The sequence below is a fragment of the Balaenoptera borealis genome (assembly GCF_965194805.1).
Source record: "Balaenoptera borealis genome assembly, chromosome: 20".
Taxonomy (NCBI): domain Eukaryota; kingdom Metazoa; phylum Chordata; class Mammalia; order Artiodactyla; family Balaenopteridae; genus Balaenoptera; species Balaenoptera borealis.
The window spans coordinates 60,319,630-60,332,707 of NC_138879.1; the positions used below are offsets into that span (position 1 = coordinate 60,319,630).

General features: G+C 64.5%; 1 protein-coding gene across 4 annotated transcripts; it reads right to left on the reverse strand.

Annotated features, from left to right (window-relative positions):
• Positions 1 to 258: 258 nt before the first annotated feature.
• On the reverse strand, positions 259 to 13,078 carry DRG2 (developmentally regulated GTP binding protein 2). Of its 4 annotated transcripts, XM_082373037.1 has the most exons (13): positions 12,877 to 13,066; positions 9,365 to 9,525; positions 7,738 to 7,827; positions 7,160 to 7,220; positions 5,829 to 5,919; positions 5,204 to 5,276; positions 4,998 to 5,088; positions 4,262 to 4,359; positions 3,946 to 4,022; positions 2,811 to 2,899; positions 2,036 to 2,094; positions 1,295 to 1,348; positions 259 to 965 (listed from the first exon to the last, which is right to left on the reverse strand). In XM_082373037.1, the coding sequence occupies exons 1-13, from the start codon at positions 12,938 to 12,940 to the stop codon at positions 879 to 881; spliced, it is 1,095 nt and encodes a 364-aa protein (XP_082229163.1). In that variant the 5' UTR covers positions 12,941 to 13,066; the 3' UTR covers positions 259 to 878. The 4 variants fall into 4 exon arrangements, with proteins under 4 accessions (XP_082229163.1, XP_082229161.1, XP_082229160.1 ...); XM_082373035.1 differs by having other exon boundaries at positions 1,311 to 1,348; positions 5,204 to 5,919; positions 7,738 to 7,868; positions 9,370 to 9,525; positions 12,877 to 13,078; XM_082373034.1 differs by having other exon boundaries at positions 5,204 to 5,919; positions 7,738 to 7,868; positions 9,370 to 9,525; positions 12,877 to 13,074.

Below are 13,078 nucleotides of genomic sequence, written 5' to 3' on the forward strand. Positions count from 1 at the left end.
GGAAGTCTTCTCATGGGCTCAGCAGCCTCAGACTGGGGTTCAAATCCCAGCTCTGCGCTCACAAGCCGTGTAGCCGAGGGCAAGTCACTGCCCCTGGAGCCCAGGCTGCTCGCAGGCCCGCACGGCGCCTCGCATCCCTCCTCACAGAGGCCCCCCTGAACCCCAGGCTTGGGCCTGCTCCCCCGAGGCCCAGGCTCCACACGCTCACGGCTGCCCCGACCCAACCTGGCCACCGAGTTCAGCAAACTTACAAAACTGTCCTTAGTGAACAGGCATTGTTTCCACTTTTATTTCAGGAAGGACAGCCGAGAGATTGGGGGTGCAGGGCGGGGTGGTATTTAGAGAAAGCGCAGAGCCCAGACTCCAAATCCCCCAGCCCAGGTGTCTGCGCCGGGCGGGTCCTGGGCTCTGTGCTGGGCAGGGGGTGCCCGGGGATGGGGGGCGGATAGGGGGTTTTGTCCTGGGCAGCGCCCTCCCTGAGAACCAGAGAAGCTGGCAGGAGCTGAGGGGCCGCCAGCGACCCAAGTAGGCCCAGCTCCCCGCCCGGCACCAGGCCAGCCGTCTGCACTAGGCCCTAGCGGGGGGCAGGTGGGCAACTCGCTCACTCTGCGCTGGACGGGGCCAGGGGTGGGGTGGGGGGGAGACGGCGCAGGCCCAGGGACCCAAATAGGACCCCTTCCAGAGTCCAGTCTCACGGGAAACGCCGCCAGCCCAGCCCATCCCCAACCTCATCCCAAGGCCCCAGCATGCTCTCCACCATCTGCCCATTGAAGAAATTTCTGCAAACAGCAGAGACGTGAGAGGCCCCTTCCTGGGGTGCATTTGTATTTTCCCAGTTTAGGCTCCGGTGAGTCCCATGGGGGGCGGGGGCGGGGCCACTACTTCTTCACGATCTGGATGACGTCCTCGTGCTCCATGGTGTGGGTCAGGCCCACCCGCTGCGGGCTGTACTTGGTGCTGGTGCCCTGAGTGGGGAGCGGGACGGGGGGCCACATCAGCCTCTGTACCCACCCGGCCGAGGCCGACAGTGTCACTGGAAGGGGGTGGAGGTGCAGATGGGGGGTCTAGAGTGGGGGTCCCAGCGCCAGCAGACCCCGCAGCCTCTGACAGCAGGACTCCCAGCGGTCCAACCGGCCCGGATCCCAAAGCGGGAGGGCCGTGTCCAGTCTGCAAGCCACACAGCCCGTAGAGCAGGACTGACCGACACCCCAGTCCCCACGCGGAAGGACGGGAGCTCCTGCCTGACCCTGGGGCTGCCCCGGGTGACCCTGCCCGCCTCCCGCCCGAGACTCACCCACACCAGCGCGTACTTGAACTGGCTGGCGAGTGACCGGTGGATGCGGTGGCACTGGGGGACGGGAGAGAGTTGGATGGTGAGCCCTTCGCACCCGCCGCCCCGCTGCCTGGAACAGACTTCTGCTCCCGGCCTCTGCGGCTGTCCCGCCAGGTGTGGCGGGAGCCCCACGTCCTGACAGGGCCTGAGAGGGCCAGGGCGTGTGCCACCCCCCACTGCACTCCCCTCTGTGTGGGACTGTTCAGCTGCAGGATCGGGCGGCTGGCATCTGTTGACCCCCAAGGACCCCAGTTCCGGCTGGGCACTGACGCTCACTAGCGTGTTGGGTGCACTGAGCCCCCGGGCGCGGAGCCGATGGGGCGCGTGGAGGGGCGGGCTGCGCGGGGGGCTGAGTGGGGGCAAGCGTGGGGGAGACACGCCTGGGAACGCACAACCCAGAATCGTCCTGGGCGGCAGCTCTGCTGACCGGACGCCTGAATGGCCCCGAGGACCCCGCAGCCCTGGTGGGACAGGATGGTGACGACCGCTTCCCAGGCATCTTCCCCGCGCCGGGCAGTGAGCCGAGTGCCTTACCCGCTGGACCCCATTCCACGCCGCCCCCTAACTGCAGCCGGGTGGCGGGACACGTGTCCAGCACCCAATTGCAACGCGGCGGCTGAGGGCCGGGAGGACGTCAGGCAGGACCCCGGGCGATGGGCAGAGCTCCCCCAACCCCGGCCTGGGCAGGTCTCCTCAACTCACCACGTGCTCCACAGAGGCCCCTTTCCGGAGGATGATGGCGTCCGTGAAGTCCGGCCTCTCTGCATAGACGGGCGGGGCGGGGCGGGAAGTCAGCAGAGTCAGGGCCCGCTGCCACGCAGCCCCCCTCCGCAGGAAACGGAGGCCCTTCCAGTCTCCGGCCTTGGCCTGCCCTTCCCCCACTCCCAGGCACACCCTCGCTAAAAGCCCCGAACAGACTTCTATAGCTTTGACTCAACACAGAAAATCAAACTACACCCCAGTCCAGCGTGCAAACTCCTGCAAGCCCATCAGCCACAAGAGCCCCGGCCGAGGGGTCCCGCAGGAGAACCCGGGCTGGACCGGCCCCGGCCAGGTAGCCTCATCTCCCTCTGCGGACACGGCCAGGGTCGATGCAAACTTCCCAAACTCGGCCACTAGGCCGTGGGGTGTGAGGCGTGTGCACAGGGGTGGGACGTCGCAGAGGCCCCTGTGCCCAGTGCCCTAAAGCCTTGATGTAGCGTCTGTCACTGCCCGGGGAGCCACCGCCGGCGGTGTCTGTCCCATCCCCACATCCCCCTCAAGACCAGCAGCCCCAGAACTCGGCATTCTTTGCCACAAGGGCTCAGGCCAAGGCCTCTGACAGGCTGCGGTGGAGGGTGGTGCCGGCTCTGAGACGGGAGAAAAGCCGTCGTGTAAGAGACTGGCTGGGCCGGGGCTCTGGGCGCCTCGCGCAGGCTGGGCAACCCGGGGGAGGGGGAGGCCCGGCCGCCTCTTGGGCCGCGCGGCCCTGACTCACGGCCTCTCTTCTTGGTGTAGATGCAGGTCAGGGCCAGGTACTCCCAGAGCATCTCCAGCAGGTAGTCCAGGTTCAGCTTCATGCCGCAGCTGCCGGGAGGAAGGGGCCGGTCAGAGCTTCCAGGGCTCCCGGCACCCAGGCCAGTGCGGCCCAGCTGGCGCCCATGGGGCAGCACAACTGCAGGCCTGACGGCGCTTCAGCTGCCAACGCCTCTTGTCACTGTCACGTTCACGCCCAGCACAGCCTGCCGTCTCTCCGGGGCCGTGTGGCGGGCACAGGGCACCTGTGGCAGCTGGGGTGGCCAGAGGCAGAGGATGACAATGCAGAGCCCACCCCCCGAGCGGCCCAGGGCTGCCCGGCAGGGGTTTCAGCGATGCGGTGACCCCTGGCTTGGTCCTTTGCCGCTGTATTGCCCTGAGTGGGGACCCGCCCTCCCCTGCGATGCACGTGAGCAGGTACAGGGGCGGCCTGCGGGGCCCTGAGGACGGGGCCCAGACGCAGCAGCAGGAGGGGAGCCGAGCTGTCCTGCGGGAAGGACACCCGCTCGCTGCTGCTCTTCGTGGCCGCTAGGGACGCCCAGGAAGCAGTCCTCGCGTGGGCCCAGGGCCCCCCTCCTCCCCAGTTCCCAAGGTCCCGCTCCCCAAGAGCCAAGCGTCACCGTGACGCTACAGAGCACCTGGGTGGAGCTGGGGAGCCAGCAGGGTGGGCACAAAGCCAGGCTGCCCCGACAGAGGGCCCCGCGGCCATGGCGGGCCAGAGCGCAGGCGGCTCCCGGGACCCACCCCTCAGAGAAGCCCCCACCCGAGGACTTCAGTCCCTTCTCCCTCCCAGCGGAGGTGACAGAAGCCACATCTTCCAGGGCCTCAGGAGCAGCGGGCTACAGCCTGGCTCTCTCTGGGGGTCTGCAGTTAACTGCTACCCACGAAGCCGCTAACCACTCTCACTCCCAGACCTTGGCGGATGAAGTCCTTCTGTTTTCTTAACCAGAGCTTACCCCATCACCCACCTGCCCCAGACAGGTTAGGGGGGCCTCGGCCAAGGTCACCAGCAGCTACCGGGATGGCCTCTCTACCCCGGGGCGCACAGAGGCCTGACAGATGGACTCCCGCTCAGAGAGGGCAGCCGCGAGCCTCACCTAATGACCACGCTGTCAGGTTTCCGGGCCAGGCGGTCCACTTCCTCCATTGAGATCTGGTCGATTTTATTATAAACCTGGGGTTGCAAAGGGGGAGGGGGTGTTGGGGAATGAGAGGAACAGAGCAGTGCGGCAACAGGGCCCCACCTGCTGACTCAAGGATGGGGAGAGGATGAAGGGGCCTGAGGCCCCCGGCCCCCCAGAGAGGCTGGGCTGGCACTCCGGGGTCAAGCCCAAGGCGCCTGCGGGACTCAAGCAGCCCCTGGGGTGAGGGCTCCCCTCCCACATGGCTGCCCCGGGGGCTGGCACCACTTACATACAAGCAGGGCATGTACACGCGGTTGCCCATGATCACGTCTATGAACTCGTCCGGGGAGCAGTCTTCTCGGAAGAGCACCTCCGCATTGAAGATCTCTGAGGGGCTAGGGTTAAGGGCAACCTGCGCGCCAGCAGCGCCCCCCCCCCCCCCCCCGCCCCAGCAGGGCCTGAAACAGCTGATCGCGAGATACACTGCCGAGAGGGACCGTAAGGTTACCTGCTTTCACGGTTTTACCGTTTGGGGAGCTCCCTCACTTTTCTCAAGGAAGCACAACGTGTAAGGGGTTCAATCAATATTTTAAATCTTTGCCGTTACAACAGAAGAAACGACGTACTTGCCAGGATCGCCAAGGCAGCCACAGTTCCAGAGCCCGGAGCGCTGGTCCCGCTTCCCCTACAACACGAGCTCCCCCCGCGGCCACCCTGCCTCCGCTCCAACCCCCGCCCCCAGCCTGGCCACCCCCCACCCCCGGGGTCTCCCCGAGGCCTCCCCAACCCAGGAGGCCCCGTCCCTCGCCGTCTCGTCTTCCTTCCACACGTGACCGGCCTCGTACCCTGCAAGGAGCCAGGAGTGCACGGCTGCGGCCTGGCCAGCCCGAAGCTTGGGGAGCGTGAGGCAAAGGGGACAGACGTGCCTCATGGGAGCTGGCCGCAGCTTTCCCGCGGCTTGGACGGAGCTGGGTGGTGTGGGCAGTCTGAGTCACCCGGGCCTCTCGCACCCCCGGGAAGGATGCTGTACTCGTGCAAGATCAGCTGCACCAGCTTCTCTGAGCACTGCGTCAGTGTGACCGTCGAGTTGAAGGAGATGCCGCCTCCTTTCTTGGGCTGGAGGAGCGAGGGAGGGGTGATGCTGACGGCGGCAGCTGCAGCCCGCACCCCTCGCCCCGCGGGCCGCGGCCGGTCCCACCCCCTCGCCGAGGCTCAGAGGCCGAGGCCTCACCTTGAAGTAGATGTTGGGCTTGTGCTTGTTGAGGCGGATGCCGACCGACCCCAGCTCCTTCTCCAGCAGGGACCTGGTGGAGAACCCGTGGCCTTCACAGGTGCCCGGGGCAGGCCGTGCGGCCCCCACTCTCCACGGCCGGCCCTCCCGCACCCGCCACCAGCCGCCGAACGTCCCCTCCCAGCAACCAAAGGTGCTGAGGAGGAGCCCCAGACCCTCTGGCCGGTCCGAGGGGAGATCGGCTGGTGTGCGGCCAGGGTGCAGATTGGCCTGCTGTGCCCTCAGCCGCAAGCCAGGGCGTGAGCAAGGCTCTGCTGTTTGGGGCCGGGCTCCTGGCAGACTCTGGGCAGCAACGGGGCACCCAGGCCCCTGCAGGCAGGAGCCAGAGCCTGGGTGGCACGGCACAGCCCCATCCTCCAGACACAAGCCTCTCAGGGAGGCTGCCCCAGGCCGCCTGCACTGGGTGTAGCCGTGGACAGTCCTGCCACTGCTCCCACGTGGCAGAGGGCCAAGCACCCCTGGGACCACCCACCATGAACTCAGGGACACACGGGCGGTAGCCAGTGTCCTGTTCCCCCCGCAGGGCCTTCCCAGGCTGTCAGCCTGCCCCGCCCCAACTGCGGACCTCTGCACCTCTCCCTTGGTGGCGTCCAGCATCATGATGACGACGTCGGCTGTGCGTGCCACGGCGATCACCTGCCGGCCACGGCCCTTCCCTGGTCAGGAGGGAGGAACGTGGTTACACAGTGACATGGGCAGGACCGCGGGACGCCCCTAGCCCACGGCGCATAGATTCCTGCCCCTTACAGACCCGCATGGACTCTGCCACGTGCCACCCCCGGGCTGGCACTTCTCTTGAGCCCTGTCTTACTCGTGGAAATGTGTTTTAGGAGGAACCCCGACACCAGCGCCTGGGGAGGAGAAGCGCCCCCCGCTGCCCACCCCCCCGTGGGCCCTGAGCTGGGTGCTCCTCCACCCGCAGAGCCACGCCGGGCAGTCGGTGTTATCTGCCTGTTCCAGACACGAGCAAACCGAGGCCTGGCTTAGCAACACTCAGCCACTTGCCCAAGACCACAAAGCTACGTGGTTCCAGGATGTGACGAGTCCGCCCCTCCCGGAACCAGGGTTACAGAGAGGAAGCAGCAGACGGCACAGGGGGAGGGGCTGTAGGAGCCGCCACCAAGGTCAGACCCTGCCATCAGACAACCAGAGAAGGCAGGCACCAGGCCACGGTCACACAGCCACTTGGGGACTGACGTCACAGCAGGGGACCCAGTGGTCTCCAGGGGCCTCCTGACTACAGCGGGTGGGCCTCCCCCGCGGGGGCCAGGCCTCCTCCTGCTGGCTGGGATGGCAGGTTCCTGGGGGTCCACCATCGCTCCCCACGCCAATCCAAGTAGGCAGGACCTCGCCCTGATGAGGGCGGTGGGCACGGGACCCCCAGGAGGAGGCTCCAACTCCAGTCCCGCACTCCACAGGGGCACGGGCAGACGGGCAGACGCTCAGCCGTCCGTCCCCGCGCTCCTCCCGGCCGTGAGAAGGAAATGACGACACTCGCTCAGTCACAGGGGTGTCAGAGGATTAAGCGAGCCAACGGTCCACACGGAGCTGGCACCTGGCAAGGGAGGGATGACCCCAGCGGGCAGCCACCCGCCACCAAAGCCGAGGGCGTGTCCCATCTCAGAGAACAGGGCTCCACTGCCATGCGCCCATCCCTGGCGGGGTCCACCACACACTGGACGTGGGAACCAAAGCTGCCTGGTGAGCCGTGCGGCCCTGGGCAAGTCACCCACCTCCCGGGCCTCGGTCCCCTCAGCTCTGAGGCCAGAGTCCCTCGGGAACAGAGCACTGGGCCCTGGGAGGGGCTGTGAGCCCAACCCTCCCGTCAACTGTCCCCAGGCGCCCACAGGGGGGCCTGGGCTCCACCCCGCCCCCACCACCTGCTCCCCCTCCCACCTTGTGCTGCGCCTTCGATGATTCCAGGGAGGTCCAGGAGCTGGATGTTGGCGCCTTTGTACTAGGATGCAGGAGAGGAGGTAAGGCGGGGCCGGCGGGCTGCAAAGGGGCCTCCCGGGCCAAGTCTGAGCCACGTCCCCACCCCAGCCAGCCTGGCGCAGACCATGCCCCGAGAGCCGAGGGGCCGCCTGGAGGGCGTGCGCTTCTATAAGCCCCCAGCGGCCACTGCTGACGGTAAGAGCTCCTCACAGGGAAACCACCTCGCGGAGGGAGGCCCACGGCCACAGAGCCCCAGCTCCCCAAGGCTCCAAAGCTTCTCGGGGAACAGAAGGAGCCAGCCAGCCAGCCACAGGTGACCCGAGCCGGGGCGGTACAGGGCAGTGGGGCACAGAGGGGCACCGGGGAGAGCTGTGCATGCTGGCAGACTCTCGGAACCAGCCAGGATTGCAGGACGGGCCAGGCGTCTCTGGGGTCCCGGCAGCCCCAGCCCCCAGCTCAGCCCAGAGCCTCCCCACGCACACGACACACACACACACACGCTCACCCTCCCTCCTGGGATCCGGCAAACCCCGACTTACTTCAATGACCCCAGGGATGCAGGTCAGGGTTGTGAACTCATAGGACGCAGCCTCACTGGCCGTGGAGGTCATCAGGCTCAGGAAGGTAGACTGGGAGAAAGCAGGTCGTTGCAGTGGGGGTCCTGCCCCACCTCCAGGAGAAGCCCAGGTGTGGGAGCCTGCGACTCAGGGAGACCCCCATCCCCCCGCTGGGGTGTGACGAGAACAGCTGGAAAAGTCACCTCTGGCCCTGCCTGGGGGGTTCCACACCACAGGGCCGCCCTGTGCCTGAGGCCTCAGGCCTGCCTCAGGTGGACACAGGGACCTGGTTCCTAAGGGGTTCCCCCGCTACACTGGGGCCCATCCCCAGCTCCACGGACCCTCCAGACCCTCCTGGGCCCAGAGAACCTGGAGCAGGTGTCGGTCCCACGGCACACAGCAGCTGCTCCCAGGAGGGCACGGAGGCAGGGACCCTCCCGCCTGAGAGCGCCAGCCGGTGGCGCGGGGCTGCGAGGGAGGGAGGGGAGCGGAAAGGATCCGGATGGGACCTCGCGGCTGGCCCACGGTGGGAGTGGGGCCACACTCGGCCGGCACTGAGAGACCCGGCCTGCGGTCCTGCTTCTGCTGGGGGCCCTGGACCTCGTCCCGGTCCCGACCTCGTGAAGAAGGTGACAAGGCAGGGGGAGCGCGGCGACCACAGTGATGGACGCTGTGGCCCAGAGGCCAGCAAAGCAGCGGGCAGTGCCAGGAGGGCAGCCCGGCCCGGCCCGGCGCCCCCATCCTAGTCAGCAGGAAGCCGGGGCACAGCTCACTCACACGCCCTCAGGCCCCTGGAACCCAAAACAGGGCTCACGAAAGAATCACAGGCCTCAGATCACAAAGTCTCTGCCCAGGGGGCCTCTTGGAAACTTGAGGAAACGTAAAAACCTGGTGGGGTAGACAGGTGTGGACAGACGGGCGGCCCTGAGAGCCATGGTTGCCAGAGGCCAACCTGGGGGACACCCCTGAACCTGTCTGGCCCCTGCAGGAGGGCGGCCTGCGCCCTCCCGTGCTCAGAGAGCCCAGATTCCCAACAGGGCCCAGACCCCAAGGGCACAGCTCTCGGTCACTAGAGTGGCTCCTCCCGGCCTGGGCTTCTCACCCGGGAGAGAAGGCCTTGCAGGCTGGAAAGTAAGATCGAAAGAAAAGGCTAAAACGAGCGAACCCACGGCAACACCCTAGGAGTCAAAGCCTGGCTGTGCTCGCCGGCCGCCCGGGGGTCACACCGGTCAGTTCAAGGCGCCCCGCCACCCTCGCTCCCCGACGGCCTCCGCCTCAGGTCCTCTCCTCGGGGCTCTGCTCACACACCTGCTCACAGGGCAGCTGCCCCGCTCCACGCGCCTGCCCTTTCCCTCTCCTCCGCGAGCTCGGGGCTGAGTGGGCAGGGGCAGAACGTGCCCGGCACGAGGCGCACACTCAGTGAACGTCTGTGCTCGGGGACAAGGCAGAGGCCAGCGGGGCCTCTCCTGCTGGAGAGTCCCCGCCGGGCCCGGGGAGGCTGGGTCTCCTGCACCCCGGAGCCGGCTCAGAGAGGAGGGAGGGGGCGCGGCCGCGGCAGAGCGGAGACCAGCCACCTTCCTCCCCGAGGCCTGCGGTGCCCATCACTGACCTTACCCACAGAGGGGAAGCCGATCAGCGCCACGCGGGCGTCGCCCGACTTCATGACATCGAAGCCCTCGCCTTTGGATGAGGACGATTTGGAGGGTTCCAGGAGCTGGGCCCGATACTTGGCGAGTTTTGCTTTCAGCAGGCCCAGGTGATACTCGGTGGCTAAAAGACAACACAGGATGGAAGGTGAGTGTCCCGGGTGGGTTGGGAGGGTCCCGTATGCAACCAAATACACGCAACCGAATGTGGGCCGGGACCCTCAGAGCCAGACAGCAACCGACAGACCGACAGGACCCAATGTCAGCGGTTCTCAGCCAGGGCGGCACCACTCCTGGGGGCATCCTGGAGGGCGTTTTCAGGTGTCGCTGCGATGGTGAAGTGACGGTGAAGTCTTCACGGGCACTTATCAGGCAGGAACCGGGGAAGCCCGCAGCTCTACAAGGTGTAAGTCAGTCCAGCAGAGCCAAGAACTGTCCCGTGTCGCAGGGCCACAGAGGGAGCCTGGATTAGGACCTCTGGGGCCCAGAGCCTCACAGGGCATTTTTACAGCGTTAACAGACACTGACGTTCCCAGGAGTGGAACTACTGTGTATGTTGAGGGAAGACTGTGGCATGTTTTGTTTGAAACTTCACCTAGACGGGCTTGCCTGCTTGGGACCCCAGGCTGCCAACAGGGAGGCCTCGTGTAGGGGACGTGAGTCACCCACACGACACACCTGCACTGTCTGCACTGTGGCTGCCACATGCCCGGTGATTCTGCCCAGAGCTGCAAACACCTCACCACCTCCTTGTAACTCCACTGTATCTTGGCTGTGCCCCTACATTCACTTATTGAAATAAACCCTATTTTAATTATAAATTACTTTCCTTTTTCTCCTCCTTGATATCGATTTTTTCCAAATTCTCAATGTACGTAAGTTACACTACTGATGGGGAGCTGCATTGCAGGGCGGCAGAGCGGGGGTACAGGACCTCAGCTACGTGTCATGTCGCTATGGTCAGGTGACCGGCCCGGCCCCGTCCCGTCTCCACCACTGTCCCTCTCATTCGCACAGGCCAGCCGCCCATTCTCGCCTCAGGACCTTTGCACTTGTTACCCCATTTCAACCTCATCTTCCCAAGGCTGGCTCCTTCTCAGCTCAAAGTCACCTCTTTGAAGAGGCCTCCCCTGTCCAGTCACACAGAGGCAATGTCACGCAGAGCTTCAGAGCCTGTGTTGGAATTCCATCCTGAAATTCCAGGCCATTTTACTTTGGAAAAGTTACTTAACCTCCTTGTGCATCAGTTTCTTAATCTGCAAAATAGGGACGTCAGCAGCGGTAACGACTTCAGCAGATTTCTGTGATTAAAGAAAGCTCTGGGAACAATGACCAGCACATAGCAAACTCTCAATACAAGTTGGTTATTATTACTGTCTGCAGTAACCCCCACCCCTGCCAGGCCCCTCGCTGGTCCCATTTGTCGTCTTCATGGCTTCTCAGCACCATTTGAAACTAGAGCCGACCCTGGAATAACACGGGTTTGAACTGCACGGGTCCACTTATACGGGAATTTTTTTCCAGTGATATCACAGTGCTGCATGGTCCGCGGTTGACTGAATCTGTGGATGCGGACCGTGGACATGGAGGGCTGGCTATCGGATGCGGCATTCTCAGATCGTGGGATCTGCGGTGGGTCCCGGAACCAATTCCCCCCCTCCCCCATACCGAGGGACGACTGAATCTTGTTTCTTTGCTTCCCTCCCTCCAGAAGGGCAGGATCCCCAGCTTCCGGTGTGGTGCTCAGGAAGTGTTTTGGCAAGTGAATGAGTGAATTGAGGGCAGTGAGAAGTGGTCAAGGACAGGCTCAGCAAGTCAGGTTCACGTGGTCCTTTCTGTCACCCCAGCGCATGGGACTGAGCATCTCTGAAGGGAAGGACTAGGTCTTGATCCCTTAATCACCTTTACATCCCCTCCTGGACCACTGCCAAAGCGGCAGCATCTCAGGCCTCCCTGCTACTTTCCTTGAGCCCCACGGATGATACTCCGCAGAGCAGCCAGGGGGAACTTTTAAAACAGACGTCTCTGCTGCTGAACACCCTCGACTACCTTCCACTGCCCTCAGAACGCAACCTGGACTCTTTCGCATGACCTACAAGGCCTACACGACTGGCCCACTCCTTTCCCATCCTGCACTCCAGCCCCAGACCTTCAGCTCCTTCAACAAGCCAAGTTCATTCTTGCCTCAGGGCCTCTGCACCAGCTGTTTCCTCTGCCAGGAACAGTCTCCCCCCAGGTCTTTGCATGGCTGGTTCCTTCTTCTCATTCTGGTCTCAGCTCAAACGTCCCCACCTCATGGTGGTCTTCTCTGATCATCCCACCTTAGTAGCCCCAGCCCCTACCCCGACACGCTTGCTACATCACCCTAGTTTGTCTCCACAGCGTTTATTATTGGCTGAAATTATCTTGTGTATTCAGCTACCAGTTTACAGAGGGTCCACTGAAAGGTCAGCTCCATGCGGGCAAGGATGTGCCAGCTGTTCACCGCTTTAACCGCAGTGCCTGGCACCTAGTAAGGGTTCCGCAAGTATTTACAGAATGAGAGTGAAGGAAGACCCCCAACTTCACAGCCAAGGGAGGACAGACACTGAGACCAACCACCGGCTTGCTTCCTGCTCCTGCAACCCCACAGCAGGGCTGGTCAGGCACTGGGCCTCGCCCACGACAGCCAACCGCATCTCCCACTACTGCAGACCCTCCTTCTCATCTAGACTCTTCTCCTCACTCTCCCATGAACACGCCGTGCTCACCTCAGCTGCCGTGCCTTTGCCTCAGCAGTGCCCCTCTCCTGGAATCCCCTCCCCTCAACCAGCTCAAGTCCCACCTCCTCCTGGAAGCCTTTTTGGGTGTCACCGGTCTCCTCTCCTCACTGCTCCTCTCCTCTGAGCTCCCGCAGCCCTTACAGTCTGCGCCCAGATCTGATGCTTCATCAAGTGCTACCTACGCTGCGGGACTCACTTTAATACCGAGTGCTCACGTGCATCCAGTGCTTTGCAAACAGAATCTGGTTAAACTTAGTTGTGAGCTAAGAGGGGGCACGGGGTTATTACCCTCATTTGCAGAGGAAGACACTGAGGCTCACTGAGGTGAGGTGACTTCCCAAGCTTTCACAGCATGTACGAGGTGGAGCCGGGGTCCAAACCCAGGTCCGCCAGACTCAAGTCCTGACTGCCTCCACCCCACCGAGGTGCTCCGGGAAGCTGGCGAGGCTGTATCTGTGGCGGGGGGGGCGGTCTCCTCCTGGACTTTCCCTCACAAAGGAGCAGTGCGCCAATCCACCAGGCCCGCCCGCCAGGAGACCCGGCTTCGAACCCCGACCCCGCCTCTCCGGGTCGGATGCTTGCTCCGTATGCTGGGGTTCTCTACTCGGCCCCCAGGTCTGGCCCTGATCCGCGCCCTCGGGATCCCGCCCGGCCCCTCCGGCTCCGGCAGCGCCCCCCGCCCGCCGCAGACGCCCCGCCGGGCCGGCCCTCACCCTTGTTCTTCTGCGTGCGGGCGATCTCCTTCTCGATCTCGGAGATCTTCTCCAGGATCCCCATGGCGGCGGCTGAACCAGGCGCACAGGCGAGGCAGACTGCAGCGGCTCCGCGAACCCTGGCCCGTCAGCGGCGGCAGATCAGCGTGCGTCGGAAGCCCACCGAGAACGGCGTCCGCGTGCGCCCGGCGCGCCGGGATTC